This window comes from Chiloscyllium plagiosum, unplaced genomic scaffold (genome assembly GCF_037043375.1).
Source record: "Chiloscyllium plagiosum isolate Xiang-an unplaced genomic scaffold, Cpla_swu_hap1 HiC_scaffold_6, whole genome shotgun sequence".
Classification (NCBI taxonomy): Eukaryota; Metazoa; Chordata; class Chondrichthyes; order Orectolobiformes; family Hemiscylliidae; genus Chiloscyllium; species Chiloscyllium plagiosum.
Genome location: NW_028270144.1, coordinates 85,721,538 through 85,735,777, shown reverse-complemented (window position 1 = coordinate 85,735,777; position 14,240 = coordinate 85,721,538). Strand labels below are relative to the sequence as shown.

The 14,240-nt window shown below is 47.4% G+C and overlaps 1 protein-coding gene across 1 annotated transcript in view; it reads left to right on the top strand.

Moving 5' to 3' along the window:
- The window catches only part of micu2 (mitochondrial calcium uptake 2), a 458,574-nt gene that overhangs the window by 237,189 nt on the left and 207,145 nt on the right, over positions 1–14,240 (top strand). Inside the window, exons 2-3 of the mRNA XM_043691937.2 lie at positions 1,772–1,928; positions 12,409–12,429. Coding sequence (XP_043547872.2) covers positions 1,772–1,928; positions 12,409–12,429 — 178 coding nt within the window. The remainder of the gene's footprint in view (positions 1–1,771; positions 1,929–12,408; positions 12,430–14,240) is intronic.

Sequence of the window (14,240 nt, the reverse complement as noted above, 5' to 3'; positions counted from 1 at the left end):
GGGTGGGGGCGGAGAGGTCGGGAAGAAGATTGCAGGTTAGGAAGGCGGTGCTGAATTTGATGGATTTGACTGAGACAGGCTGGGGGGAGGGGAAATGAGGAAACTGGTGAAATCCGAGTTCATCCCTTGTGGTTGGAGGGTTCCTAGCCGGAAGATGAGGCGTTCTTCCTCCAACCGTCGTTTCGCTGTGGTCTGACGATGGAGGAGTCCAAAGACCTGCATATCCTTGGTGGAGTGGGAGGGGGAATTGAAATGTTGAGCTACAGGGTGGTTGGGTTGGTTGGTCCGGGTGTCCCAGAGGTGTTCCCTGAAACGCTCCGCAAGCAGGCGGCCCGTCTCCCCAATATAGAGGAGGCCACATCGGGTGCAAAGGATGCAATAGATGATATGTGTGGAGGTACAGGTGAATCTGTGGCGGATATGGAAGTTTCCTTTGGGGCCGTGGAGGGAGGTGAGGGGGGAGGTGTGGGCGCAAGTCTTGCACCTCCTGCGGTTGCAGGGGAAGGTGCCGGGAGTGGAGGTTGGGTTGGTGGGGGGTGTGGATCTGACGAGGGAGTCACGGAGGGAGTAGTCTTTACGGAATGCTGATAGGGGAGGGGAGGGAAATATATCCTTGGTGGTGGGGTCCGTTTGGAGGTGGCGGAAATGGCGGCGGATGATGCGCTGTACATGGAGGTTAGTGGGGTGGTAGGTGAGGACCAGTGGGGTTCTGTCCTGGTGGCGGTTGGAGGGGCGGGGTTCAAGGGCGGAGGATCGGGAAGTGGAAGAGATGCGGTGGAAGGCATCGTCGACCACGTCGGGGGGGGAAATTGCGGTCCTTGAAGAAGGAGGCCATCTGGGATGTGCGTTTTTGGAACTGGTCCTCCTGGGAGCAGATGCGGCAGAGTCGAAGGAATTGGGAGAATGGGATGGTGTTTTTACAGGGGGCAGGATGGGAGGAGGTGTAGTCCAGGTAGCTGTGGGAGTCGGTTGGTTTGTAGTAGATGTCCGTGTTGATTCGGTCGCCTGAGATAGAAAAAGAAAGGTCGAGGAAGGGGAGGGAGGAATCTGAGACTGTCCAGGTGAATTTGAGGTTGGGGTGGAAGGTGTTGGTGAAGTGGATGAACTGTTCAACCTCCTCGTGGGAGCACGAGGCGGCGCCGATACAGTCATCGATGTAGCGGAGGAAAAGGTGGGGGGTGGGGCCAGTGTAGTTGCGGAAGATGGATTGTTCCACATATCCTACGAAAAGGCAGGCATAGCTGGGGCCCATGCGGGTGCCCATGGCTACTCCTTTCGTTTGGAGGAAGTGGGAGGATTGGAAAGAGAAGTTGTTCAGGGTGAGGACCAGTTCAGTCAGTCGAAGGAGGGTGTCTGTGGAAGGGTACTGGTCGGTACGGCAGGAAAGAAAGAAGCGGAGGGCTTTGAGAGGAGCCTAATAACTTGTTATTAGGCTCCTCTCATCTTCTGTTGTTCATTTTCTCAAGCAAACACCATGCCCCCACACAAATGGTGCCCCGCTGCTTCCATCTCCACCAGCAACCTTGTCATCTGTTGTATGTCTTAACCTTCAATCTTCTGTATGCTCCACAAGCCTCCACATGTACTATGCTGCACCCCCAAGTAAATCAACCCACCAATAAACTGCAGATAGACAGAAAATGCCTGTCGTAATATGTTCAAATAGGTGCTTGCTTATTATAGCAATGGTTAATTAATAATGTATGAGAACAAAGATATACGAAGTTAGATTCTGAAATTTAATGAATGGTCTTTTTATTTCTGTTTTTAGGTCCAGAATACCATTAAAGAAGATACTAAAGAAGAATATGGCTGTGCTGCAACTTGCAAACAACGTTTCAAACAATTTGCCTCAATTGAATATGAGGGTGAATTATTCATGACTCCTCGAGATTTCCTGTTCTCAGTTATTCAGGAATGTACAGGCGGTAAGTTTAATATTTTGTGATAATTATTCGTGCAACTTGCTGCATACTCTGAGTATCTGAAGTTTTCACTTTTTGATTATCACCAGTTTTGTTTCAAATCCATTAAAGCTGCAGGCTTCAAAGTTTTAAAATTAAATGTATAAGTAATTAAAAATGAAAATGTTTGTTTATTGATGTAATGTAAGCATCGTTGCATTGTCCAGCATTTGTTGCCCCTGAGCTAGATGGCTTGCTAAGCTATTGCAGTGTGCAGTTCAGGATCAACCACATTACTGTGGGGCTGAAATCATGTGTATGCAGTTCTCCTTCCCGAAGGAACATTTATGAACCAGATAGGTTTTTATATGATCGGCATGGTCATGTGTGTTCTCCTAATGGTATTCAAAATGTTTCAGCACCTGGGGGCTGGGGTTGGGGCTTGGAGGTGATAATCAGCCCTATTTGATGCGATCAGATAGCGTGGAGTCTCAAGTTAATTTTGACGACGAGGCAGAAGTGGCTACTGCATATGCTGGCGATTAGAGTCAAAACTAGAGGTGCTGGAAAAGCACAGCAGGTCAGGCAGCATCCGAGGAGCAGGAAAATCAATGTTTCGGGCAAAAGCCCTTCTTCATGAATGAGGCTGAGAGCCTCGGCGGTGGAGAGATAAACGGGAGGGCGGTGGGGCTGGGAATATAGTAGCCTCACCCTCAACACTCTTATTTGTTTGGCTGAACTGGTACTCACCCTGAACAATTTCTCCTTCGAATCCTCCAACTTCCTCCAAATGAAAGGGGTAGCCATGGGCACCCACATGGGCCCCAGCTATGCCTGCCTCTTTGTCAGCTACGTAGAACAGTCCATCTTCCAGAGTTATACTTGGTACCTCTCCTCACCTTTTCCTCTGCTACATTGATGACTGCATTGGCGCCACCTCGTGTTTCCATGAGGAGGTTGAACAGTTCATCAACTTCACCAACACATTCCACCTCGACCTTAAGTTCACCTGGACCATCTCTGGCACTTCCTTTCCCCTTCCTCGACATCTCCATCAACGATGACCGAATCAACATTGACATTTTCTACAAACCCACCGACTCCCGCAGCTACCTGGATTACACCTCCTCCCACCCTATCTCCTGCAAAAATGCTATCCCGTATTCCCAATTCCTCCATCTCTGCTGCATCTACTCCCAGGTGAACCAGTTCCACCACAGAACACACTAGATGGCCTTCTTCTTTAAAGACCGCAATTTCCCCTCCCACGTGGTTGAAGATGCCCTCCAATGCATCTCCGCCCTTGAACCCCACCCCTCCAACTGCAATAAGAACCCCACTGGTACTCACCTTCCACCCACCAACCTCTGCATAAATCGTATTATTGGCCGACATTTCCACCACCACCAGGGATATATTTCCCTTTCCACCCCTATCCGCTTTCTGCAAAGACTGTTCCCTATGCGATTACCTGATCAGGTCCACGCCCCTAACAACCCATCCTCCCCTCCTGGCACCTTCCCCTCCCGCCGCAGGAATTGCAAAACCTGCAAGCACATCTCCCCCCTCACCTCAGTCCAAGGCCCCAAAGGAACCTTCCACATCCATCAAAGTTTCACCTGCCATTTCCAACATGTTATTTATTGTATCCGTTGCTCCCGATGCAGTCTGCTCTACTTTGGGGAGACCAGACGCCTTCTCACAGAGTGCTTCAGCAATCATCTCCAGGACACCCGCACCATTCAACCCCACCGTCCCGTGACTGAACATTTCAACTTCCTCTCCCACTCTGCCAAGGACACGTAGGTCCTGGGCCTCCTCCACCGCCACTCCCTCACCACCTGACACCTGGAGGAAGAACGCCTCATTTTCTGCCTCAGGACTCTTCAATCCCATGGCATCAATGTGGACTTCACCAGTTTCCCCATTTCCCCTTACCGCAGTTCCATCCTTCCAGCTCAGCACTGTCCTAGTGACCTGTCCCACCTGTCACTCTTCCTTCCCACGTATCTGTTCCACCCACCTCTCTGACCAATCACCTTTACCCCCACCTCCATCCACCTTTTGCACTTTCAGCTACCTTCTCCCCAGCCCCATCCCCCTCCCATTTATCTCTCCACCCCCGAGGCTCCCAGCCTCATTCCTAATGAAGGACTTTTGCTGGAAACGTCGATTTTCCTGCACCTCGGATGCTGCTTAACCTGCTGTGCTTTTCCAGCACCACTCCAATTTTGATGACTGCCGGACAAATCCTTCCCAACACCAAAATACAGTGCCGCCAGCACTGGTATGTCTATGTCTGCACTGTCAGTGGAACAGGACAGGTTCAGAGTTGGTGTTCTGGATCAGTGGTGCTGGAAGAGCACAGCAGTTCAGGCAGCATCCGAGGACAATCAATTTTGCCTGTCCTCGGATGCTGCCTGAACTGCTGTGCTCTTCCAGCACCACTAATCCAGAATCTGGTTTCCAGCATCTGCAGTCATTGTTTTTACCTCAGAGTTGGTGTTGGTTGAGCCCGGGACATTGGATGAAGTTTATGATTCTGTGAGAATGACTCCATCAGGCAGTTGTTTGAGTCTTCTGTGAGACAGCTTTCCCAGTTGCACAATCCCACAGATGTTAATATGGAGACTTTGCAGTGTCAATAAAACTATGTACGCCATTGTCATTTCTGATCCATTTGTTGATGCAGGATGGTCCATCTAGTTTCATTTCTTTTGTGAGACTTTGTCATAGTTACATGCAGTGGAGAGGGTTGCAAGGCTGTTTCAGAAGAAAGTCAAGAATCAACCACATTGCTATGGCACTGGTCAAGCCAGATGAAGACACTAGATTTTCCTTCCCTAAAATATGCTGATGAATGATGTGGATTTCTACAATAATTTATGATTTCAGGGACACCATTAGCTAGATTATAATTTGAAATTTATGAATTGAGTACAAAGTTCACCATGTGTCAGAATGGGAGTCACACTATGTATTTGGAATATTAGCATGGATCCCTGGAATATTAATCTAATTACTATATCACTATGCCATCACCTCCCTCTAGAAAACTTAATTTGTTATTTATCTTTGTATCAGCAAATGTAGCAATTTGTCTTTTGATTCCGTCATCCAAGTCACTCGCACTCATTGTAAAAATTGACACCCAGCACTGAACCCTGTGGCACAGTGTTTGTAATATTTTGTAGTCTCTTTTTCCTGTTAACCAGCCAATCTTCTATCTATGTGTTGCTGGAAAAGCGCAGCAGGTCAGGCAGCATCCAGGGAACAGGAGAATCGCGTTTCGGGCATAAGTCCTTCTTCAGGATTCCTGAAGAAGGACTTATGCCGGAAACGCGATTCTCCTGTTCCCTGGATGCTGCCTGACCTGCTGCGCTTTTCCAGCAACACATTTTCAGTTCTGATCTCCAGCATCTGCAGACCTCACTTTCTCCTCAATCTTCTATCTATGCCAATATTTTACCCCCTAATCCATGAGATTTTATTTCTCATAATAACCTTTGATGTGCCACCATATTAACTGCCTCTGGAAATCAAGGTACAGTACATCCATCAGATATTACTGCCTTAAAGAATTCCAATAAATTAATTAAACATCATTTTGATTTCTTTTCTTTTGTTAATTCTGCCTGATTATATGGAGCAGACTTGATGGGCTGAATTCTGCTTCTGTATCCTTATGGTCTTATGATTACCTCGACCGTTTGACAAATGCTTTGCTGTAGCATGTTTGATAATAGTTTCTAAAACCTGCCCGATGACAGATGTTAAGCTAACTGTTCTGTAGTTTCCTGCTTTCTGTCTCCCTTTTTAAATAATATGTGCTGTTTTCAAATCTAACAATTTTTTTCCCAATTCTAGCAAATTTTAGACAATTAAAATGAGCGCATCTACTAATTTGTTTGCTACTTCTTTTAGGACATGAGGATGACGTCCATCAGGACCTGGGCACTTGTCAGCCTGCAGCCCCACCATTTTGTTGCTAATTGTGATTTTCTTGAGCTCCTTCCTCTGTGCATTCTAACTCCTAATTTGCAGCTATTTCTTGGATGTACTGGTAATACCTACAGTGAAGATTGTTGTAAAATCCCTGTTCAATTCATCTGCCAGCTTCTTATTTTCCATTATTAATTTTTCATGCTCACTTTTTATGGAATCAATGTTTACTATGTTGATTCATTCAGCCACCTGTTTTTATATTTTTTGTATTCTCACGGAATACAGGGAAAACTAGCCACTTGGATACAGAACTGACTCTAAGGTAGAAGACAGAGGGTGATGGTGGAGGGTTGTGACCAGTGGATTGCCACAAGAATCGGTGCTGGGTCCACTACTTTTCATCATTTATATAAATGGTTTGATGTGACCATAAGAGGTATAGTTAGTAAGTTTGCAAATGGCACCAAAATTGGAGGTGTAGTGGACAGCAAAGAAGGTTACCTCGGATTACAATGGGATCTTGACCAGATGGGCCAATGGGCTGATAAGTGGCAGATGGAATTTAATTTAGATAAATGCGAGGTGCTGCATTTTGGGAAAGCAAATCTTAGCAAGACCCGTACACTTAATGGTAAGGTCTTAGGGAGTGTGGCTGAACAAAGAGACCTTGAAGTGCAAGCTCCATAGCACCTTGAAAGTGGAGTCACAGGTAGATAGGATAGGGAAGAAGGCTTTGGTATGCTTTCCATTATTGGTCAGAATATTGAGTACAGGAGTTGAGAGGTCATGTTGGGGCTGTACAGGACATTGGTTAGGCCACTTTTGGAATATTGCATGTAATTCTGGTCTCCTTCCTATTGGAAGGATGTTGTGAAACTTGAAAGGGGTCAAAAAAGATTTAGAAGGATGTTGCCAGGGTTGGAGAATTTGAGCTTATAGGGAGAGGTTGAACAGGGCTGTTTGGTGGCTGAGGGGTGACCTTCTAGAAGTTTGCAAAATTATGAGGGATATGGAAAGGATAAATAGACAAAGTGTTTTCCCTGGGGTGGGGGAGTCCAGAACTAGAGGGTATAGGTTTAGGATGAGAGGAGAAAAATATAGAAGAGACCTAACGGGCAATTTTTTCACGTAGAAGTTGGTATGTGTATGGAACAAGCTGCCAGAGGAAGTGGAGGAGGCTGGTACAATTGCAATATTTAAAAAGCATCTGGATGGGTATATGAATAGAAAGGGTTTGGAGAGATATGGGCCAGGTGCTGGCAGGTGGGACTAGATTGGTTTGGGATATCTGGTCGGTATGGATGAGTTGGACAGAAGGGTTTGTTTCCATGTTGTACATCTCTATGACTTGACTTTCTTTTTTTTCTCTTTCATACTCATTTTTTTCCACCTCACTAATCCTTTAGTCTTTCTGTATTTTTTTTCCATTCAGTCCAATCTTCTAGCCTGACACCCACTGGCCTAGATTATCCCTATCACTGCAGCCTCCTATTTCCTCTAATTCCAGCCTGGAGGAGAAAGTGAGGTCTGCAGATGCTGGAGATCAGAGATGGAAATGTGTTGCTGGAAAAGCGCTGCAGGTCAGGCAGCATCTAGGGAACAGGAGAATCGACGTTTCGGGCATTAGCCCTTCTTCAGGAATGAGGAAAGTTGGTCCAGCAGGCTAAGATAAAAGATAGGGAGGAGGGACTTGGGGGAGGGGTGTCGGAAATGTGATAGGTGGAAAGAGGTCAAGGTGAGGGTGATAGGTCAGACTGGGGTGGGGGCGGAGAGGTCGGGAAGAAGATTGCAGGTTAGGAAGGCGGTGCTGAATTTGATGGATTTGACTGAGACAGGCTGGGGGATCCATAAACTAAACAAACAGTTCTTCCTAGCCATATCGGAAATTAAAGACAGTAAGTACCAAAACCTTTCATGTACTTACCCCCACACTCCGGATTCCTCAACCGTTCCAGAATCTTCCATCGGCCTCCGAAATCAGTCTGGCGCCATTACGCACGCGGCCGCTACATCGCCCGCTGCAATACCTGCCGCCCCGCTGACGATGACGTCACCTCCGCCCCCACCAACCTCGCAGCCTCCGCGATCGCCGCCCAGACAACCGCCTCCGCGATCGCCGCCCAGACAACCGCCTCCGCGATCGCCATGAAGACAATCGCCGGCAGATTCGCGACCTCCGCGGCTATGGGGAATAACTCTGTCTCTGCGGTCGCCGCAGCCACTTCCGCCCCCACTGACGTCACTAACGCCGCATGTGTCTCCGCCCCCACGCCGATCTCCACGCCTAACCCCGCCCCCTCGGCGAGTTCCGTCACCTCGCCTAACCCCGCCCCTTCGCCGATCTCCGACTTCATGCCTAACCTCGCCCCCACGCCCATCTCCGTCACCACGTCTAACCCCGCCCCTTCGCCTATTGCCATCACCACGCCCGCCCCCACGCCGATCCCCGTCCCCGCCCCCAGACCTAACCCCGCCCCCACACTCAGCTCCAGCCCCACACCAGGTCCTAGCTCCCATCCCTGCCGTGTTTTCACCATCCCTCCAGACCTACCCCTCTCTGAGGATGAAAGATCAGTCCTCAACAGAGGCCTCACCTTCATTCCCCTACGCTCCCAGATTGATGAATTCAACACGCGGCGTGACATCGAACAATTCTTCCGCCGCCTTCGCCTCCGCACCTACTTCTTTAACCAAGACTCTCGCCCACCGTCTGACGACCCCTTCTCCCGCCTCCAACACACCCCATCCACCTGGACACCCCGTGCTGGCCTCCTACCTGCCCTCGACCTCTGCATAGCCAACTGCCGCCGCGATATTAACCGCCACCTGAACTCCCCCACCCCTCTCACCCACTCCAACCTCTCACCCTCGGAACGCGCAGCCCTCCACTCACTCCGTTGCAACCCCAACCTCACTATCAAACCAGCAGACAAGGGAGGCGCAGTAGTAGTTTGGCGCACCGACCTCTACACCGCTGAGGCCAAACGCCAGCTCGCAGATACCTCCTCCTACTGCCCCCTTGACCATGACCCCACCCCCCACCACCAAACCATCATCTCCCAGACCGTCCATAACCTCATCACCTCGGGGGATCTCCCATCCACCGCCTCCAACCTCATAGTCCCACAACCCCGCACCTCCCGCTTCTACCTCCTGCCCAAAATCCACAAACCTGACTGCCCCGGCCAACCCATTGTCTCCGCCTGCTCCTGCCCCACCGAACTCATCTCCACATACCTTGACACCGTCCTGTCCCCCTTAGTCCAAGAACTCCCCACCTACGTTCGGGACACCACCCATGCCCTCCACCTGCTCCATGATTTTCGCTTCCCCGGTCCCCAACGCCTTATTTTCACCATGGACATCCAGTCCCTGTACACCTCCATCCCCCATCACGAAGGACCCAAAGCCCTCCGCTTCTTTCTTTCCCGCCGTACCGACCAGTACCCTTCCACAGACACCCTCCTTCGACTGACTGAACTGGTCCTCACCCTGAACAACTTCTCTTTCCAATCCTCCCACTTCCTCCAAACGAAAGGAGTAGCCATGGGCACCCGCATGGGCCCCAGCTATGCCTGCCTCTTCGTAGGATATGTGGAACAGTCCATCTTCCGCAACTACACTGGCCCCACCCCCCACCTTTTCCTCCGCTACATCGATGACTGTATCGGCGCCGCCTCGTGCTCCCACGAGGAGGTTGAACAGTTCATCCACTTCACCAACACCTTCCACCCGGACCTCAAATTCACCTGGACAGTCTCAGATTCCTCCCTCCCCGTCCTCGACTTTTCTATTTCTATCTCAGGCGACCGAATCAACACGGACATCTACTACAAACCAACCGACTCCCACAGCTACCTGGACTACACCTCCTCCCATCCTGCCCCCTGTAAAAACGCCATCCCATTCTCCCAATTCCTTCGACTCTGCCACATCTGCTCCCAGGAGGACCAGTTCCAAAAACGCACATCCCAGATGGCCTCCTTCTTCAAGGACCGCAATTTCCCCCCCGACGTGGTCGACGATGCCCTCCACCACATTTCTTCCACTTCCCGATCCTCCGCCCTTGAACCCCGCCCCTCCAACCGCCACCAGGACAGAACCCCACTGGTCCTCACCTACCACCCCACTAACCTCCATGTACAGCGCATCATCCGCCGCCATTTCCTCCACCTCCAAACGGACCCCACCACCAAGGATATATTTCCCTCCCCTCCCCTATCAGCATTCCGTAAAGACTACTCCCTCCGTGACTCCCTCGTCAGATCCACACCCCCCACCAACCCAACCTCCACTCCCGGCACCTTCCCCTGCAACCGCAGGAGGTGCAAGACTTGCGCCCACACCTCCCCCCTCACCTCCCTCCAAGGCCCCAAAGGAAACTTCCATATCCGCCACAGATTCACCTGTACCTCCACACATATCATCTATTGCATCCTTTGCACCCGATGTGGCCTCCTCTATATTGGGGAGACGGGCCGCCTGCTTGCGGAGCGTTTCAGGGAACACCTCTGGGACACCCGGACCAACCAACCCAACCACCCTGTAGCTCAACATTTCAATTCTCCCTCCCACTCCACCAAGGATATGCAGGTCTTTGGACTCCTCCATCGTCAGACCACAGCGAAACGACGGTTGGAGGAAGAACGCCTCATCTTCCGGCTAGGAACCCTCCAACCACAAGGGATGAACTCGGATTTCACCAGTTTCCTCATTTCCCCTCCCCCCAGCCTGTCTCAGTCAAATCCATCAAATTCAGCCCCGCCTTCCTAACCTGCAATCTTCTTCCCGACCTCTCCGCCCCCACCCCAGTCTGACCTATCACCCTCACCTTGACCTCTTTCCACCTATCACATTTCCGACGCCCCTCCCCCAAGTCCCTCCTCCCTATCTTTTATCTTAGCCTGCTGGACCAACTTTCCTCATTCCTGAAGAAGGGCTAATGCCCGAAACGTCGATTCTCCTGTTCCCTAGATGCTGCCTGACCTGCTGCGCTTTTCCAGCAACACATTTCCATCTCCAATTCCAGCCAGTTGTGTGTCTGCCTTCACTTCTACCGTTAGAGGCTATGGTTTTATTTGCCTGTGCTCCACACACAGTAATTGACTCCCTAAATCCTCTGCTCTTCAATCTTTAAAACGTGTTGTTTTTGGCATTTACAAATGTCAGTCGAGTGTTAATGCCTATGACTGCCTGTTAAAGACATAAGGGAGCAGTTTTTTATTGTAGCAGTAAGTGTAACTTGAATGTTGTATTCACAAACTGGTCATATTTTACTTTCAATTTTGCATGTGTTTCAAAGTGAAATGTTGGCAGTTGATCTGTTTAACTAACTTGGCTGTTAGATTGGTTTGCATTATTAGAACCATTGATTGTTCTCTTAGAGATGCATTTGAAACATGATGCCCAAGGTAATTCTGGATTTTGTTGAACGTTCTTTTATTTGTAACTTTGCCAGTTCAGTCATATTTATTTTAATATTGTTTTGGATGAGCAGCCATCTATATTTTCTCGAAATGTTAACAAAAAATAACTATTATAAATTTCTTGGTTTGAAGAATTCTAAGAAACTAGAGAGAAAATACTCCTCATGAATCGATTGCTTTAACCTTCATTTGTGTTTTGTTAGCCATAGTTTTTAATAGATTTCAACATTTATTCAACAGACATGGCATTAGACTTTAAATAAAAGTTCAATAAATACCCTAGCTGATAAAACCTTAACTGATACCATATCACTATTCATTTAATACAGAGATTGACGCTAAATCCTGAAAGTTCCAAGTTTCTCGCGATAGCTACATAGCGTGTACTGATTGGAACCATGTGGATCTCATTGACTGTGATCCTTGATTGGGGTTGTTAACCTGGGCCGATCAGGGAACCCTGGCTAACAGATAAAAACTGAGGATTCAGAAAGTCTCCTGACTTCAGGGACTGACTCGGAGCTGGCTGGTCATAGCCAGTGTACTCTGCACATCTAAATAAAGGGTGACTTAGTGATTGTATGTTGGCCTCTGTGCAGTTATTTCACGATCAAATAAATGCATTCTCTTCTAATTTTCATATTTACAATCTGAAATTTCTGTACTTTGTTTCACGCATGAATTAATTTTCTGGTGAAATTCGATAAAATGCAGGTAAATTTATGACATCTCATTGCAAAAAACAGTAAAATAATTATAGTTTCATAAACATGTATACAATATTCAGTTGGGTAGTCTGCATTCATCTTTCTCTTTCCATTCAGCCAATTTCACCAGATCATTCATTTGCCTTCAATTTCAGAGAGTTGAGTTTTGGTTAACTTTCTCTTCTGAGGGGCTTTATCAGATAGCTGGAACAGGTTCATGTAAATAACATCCAATGCACACTCCTCCCAAAACAAAAGGATTTGGTAAAATAATAGATTTATCTTTTGAACCAAGGACATTTAATGTATTAGCTGTAAGTAGGAATAAGTATCTGGTTATTTGATCCATACTCAGATCTAAAATCATTTTTTAATGTTTTTAGAAGTGCTTGCTGATGTAATGTTGTTCTGTTTTGTTTTTTTTAGGTGGTGACAATGTCCTTTCAGGTGAGCTGCATTTGTGTATTGAAAAATTGTAGCAAGACTGAAACAAAAGAAAGTGTAGTTAGTTTGTGTTCAACAATGAGCTTACGGGTGCATTAGATGGCTGAGATACATATCAGCTGTCAGGGGAATCTGGTTGATGCAGTCACTTGCAATACTGTCTTTTTATTTTTTAAGACAACATCCATCAAATATCAAATATGGAAACATAGAGAGAGTTTGAGGAATTTAGTTCAATTTGCAAAAGGGATCCTGACACAAACCTAATTTCAGATTTGGCACAATTATATTATTCCATCCATTTGGTGAAATCATGAACAAGGATAGATCATGAATAAAAATTGTGCAACAAAGGGCGATAGCCTGAGATTTGAGTGAAGATATCTCATCAGGGAAGGCAGAAGGAGAAATTAATTTCACTGTCCTGTGCAATATATAGTTTGAATGCTTCTTATTCTTGCAATTCTGAACGGAGATTACAGAGAGTTAAGCAGAAATTTTAAAAAGTAGGTCCTCAAGGGTAGTAATATCTGGATTACTCCCAGTGCTATGAGCTAGTGGGGGCAGGAATAGGAGGATAGACCAGATGAATGCATGGCTGAGGAGCTGGTGTATGGGAGAAGGATTCACATTTTTGGATCATTGAATCTCTTTTGGGGTAGAAGTGACCTGTACAAGAAGGACGGATTGCACCTAAATTGGAAGGGGACTAATATACTGGCAGGGAAATTTGCTAGAACTGCTCGGGAGGATTTAAACTAGTAAGGTGTGTGTGTGTGTGTGTGTGTGTGTGTGTGTGTGTATGTGGGTGGAGTGGGGGGTGGGGGGGTGGGACCCAGGGAGATAGTGAGGAAAGAGATCAATCTGACACTGGTACAATTGAGAACAGACCTGAGTCAAACAGGCAGGGACAAGTTAGGACTAATAAATTAAACTGCAATTATTTCAATGCAAGGGGCCCAACAAGGAAGGCAGATGAACTCAAGGCATGGTTAGGAACATGGGACTGGGATATCATAGCAATTATAGAAACATGGCACAGAGATAGGCAGGACTGGCAGCTTAATGTTCCAGGACACAAATGCTACAGGAAGGATAGAAAGGGAGGCAAGAGAGGAGGGGGAGTGGCATTTTTGATAAGGGATAGTATTACAGTTGTGCTGAGGGAGGATATTCCCAGAAATACATCCAGGGAAGTTGTTTGGGTGGAACTGAGAAATAAGAAAGGGATGATCACCTTATTGGCATTGTATTATAGACCCCCCTAATAGTCAGAGGGAAATTGAGAAACAAACTTGTAAGGAGATCTCAGCTATCTGTAAGAATAATAGGGTGGTTATGCTAGGGGATTTTAACTTTCCAAACATAGACTGGGACTGCCATAGTGTTAAAGGTTTAGATGGAGAGGAATTTGTTCAGTGCATACAAGAAATTTTTCTGATTCAGTATGTGGATGTATCTACTCTTGGGAAATAAGGCAGGGCAGGTGACTGAGGTGTCAGTGGGAGAGCACTTTGGGGCCAGCGACCGTAATTTTATGAGATTTTAAATAATGATGGAAAAGGATAGACCAGATCTAAAAGTTGAAGTTCTAAATTTGAGAAAGGCCAATTTTGATGCTATTAGGCAAGAACCTTCAAAAGCTGATTGGAGGCAGATGTTCGCAGGAAAAGGGATGGCTGGAAAATGGGAAGCCTTCAGAAATGAGATAACAAGAATCCAGAGAAAGTATATTCCTGTCATGGTGAAAGGAAACGCTGGTAGGTATAGGGAATGCTGGATGATGAAAGAAATTGAGGGTTTGGTTAAGGAAA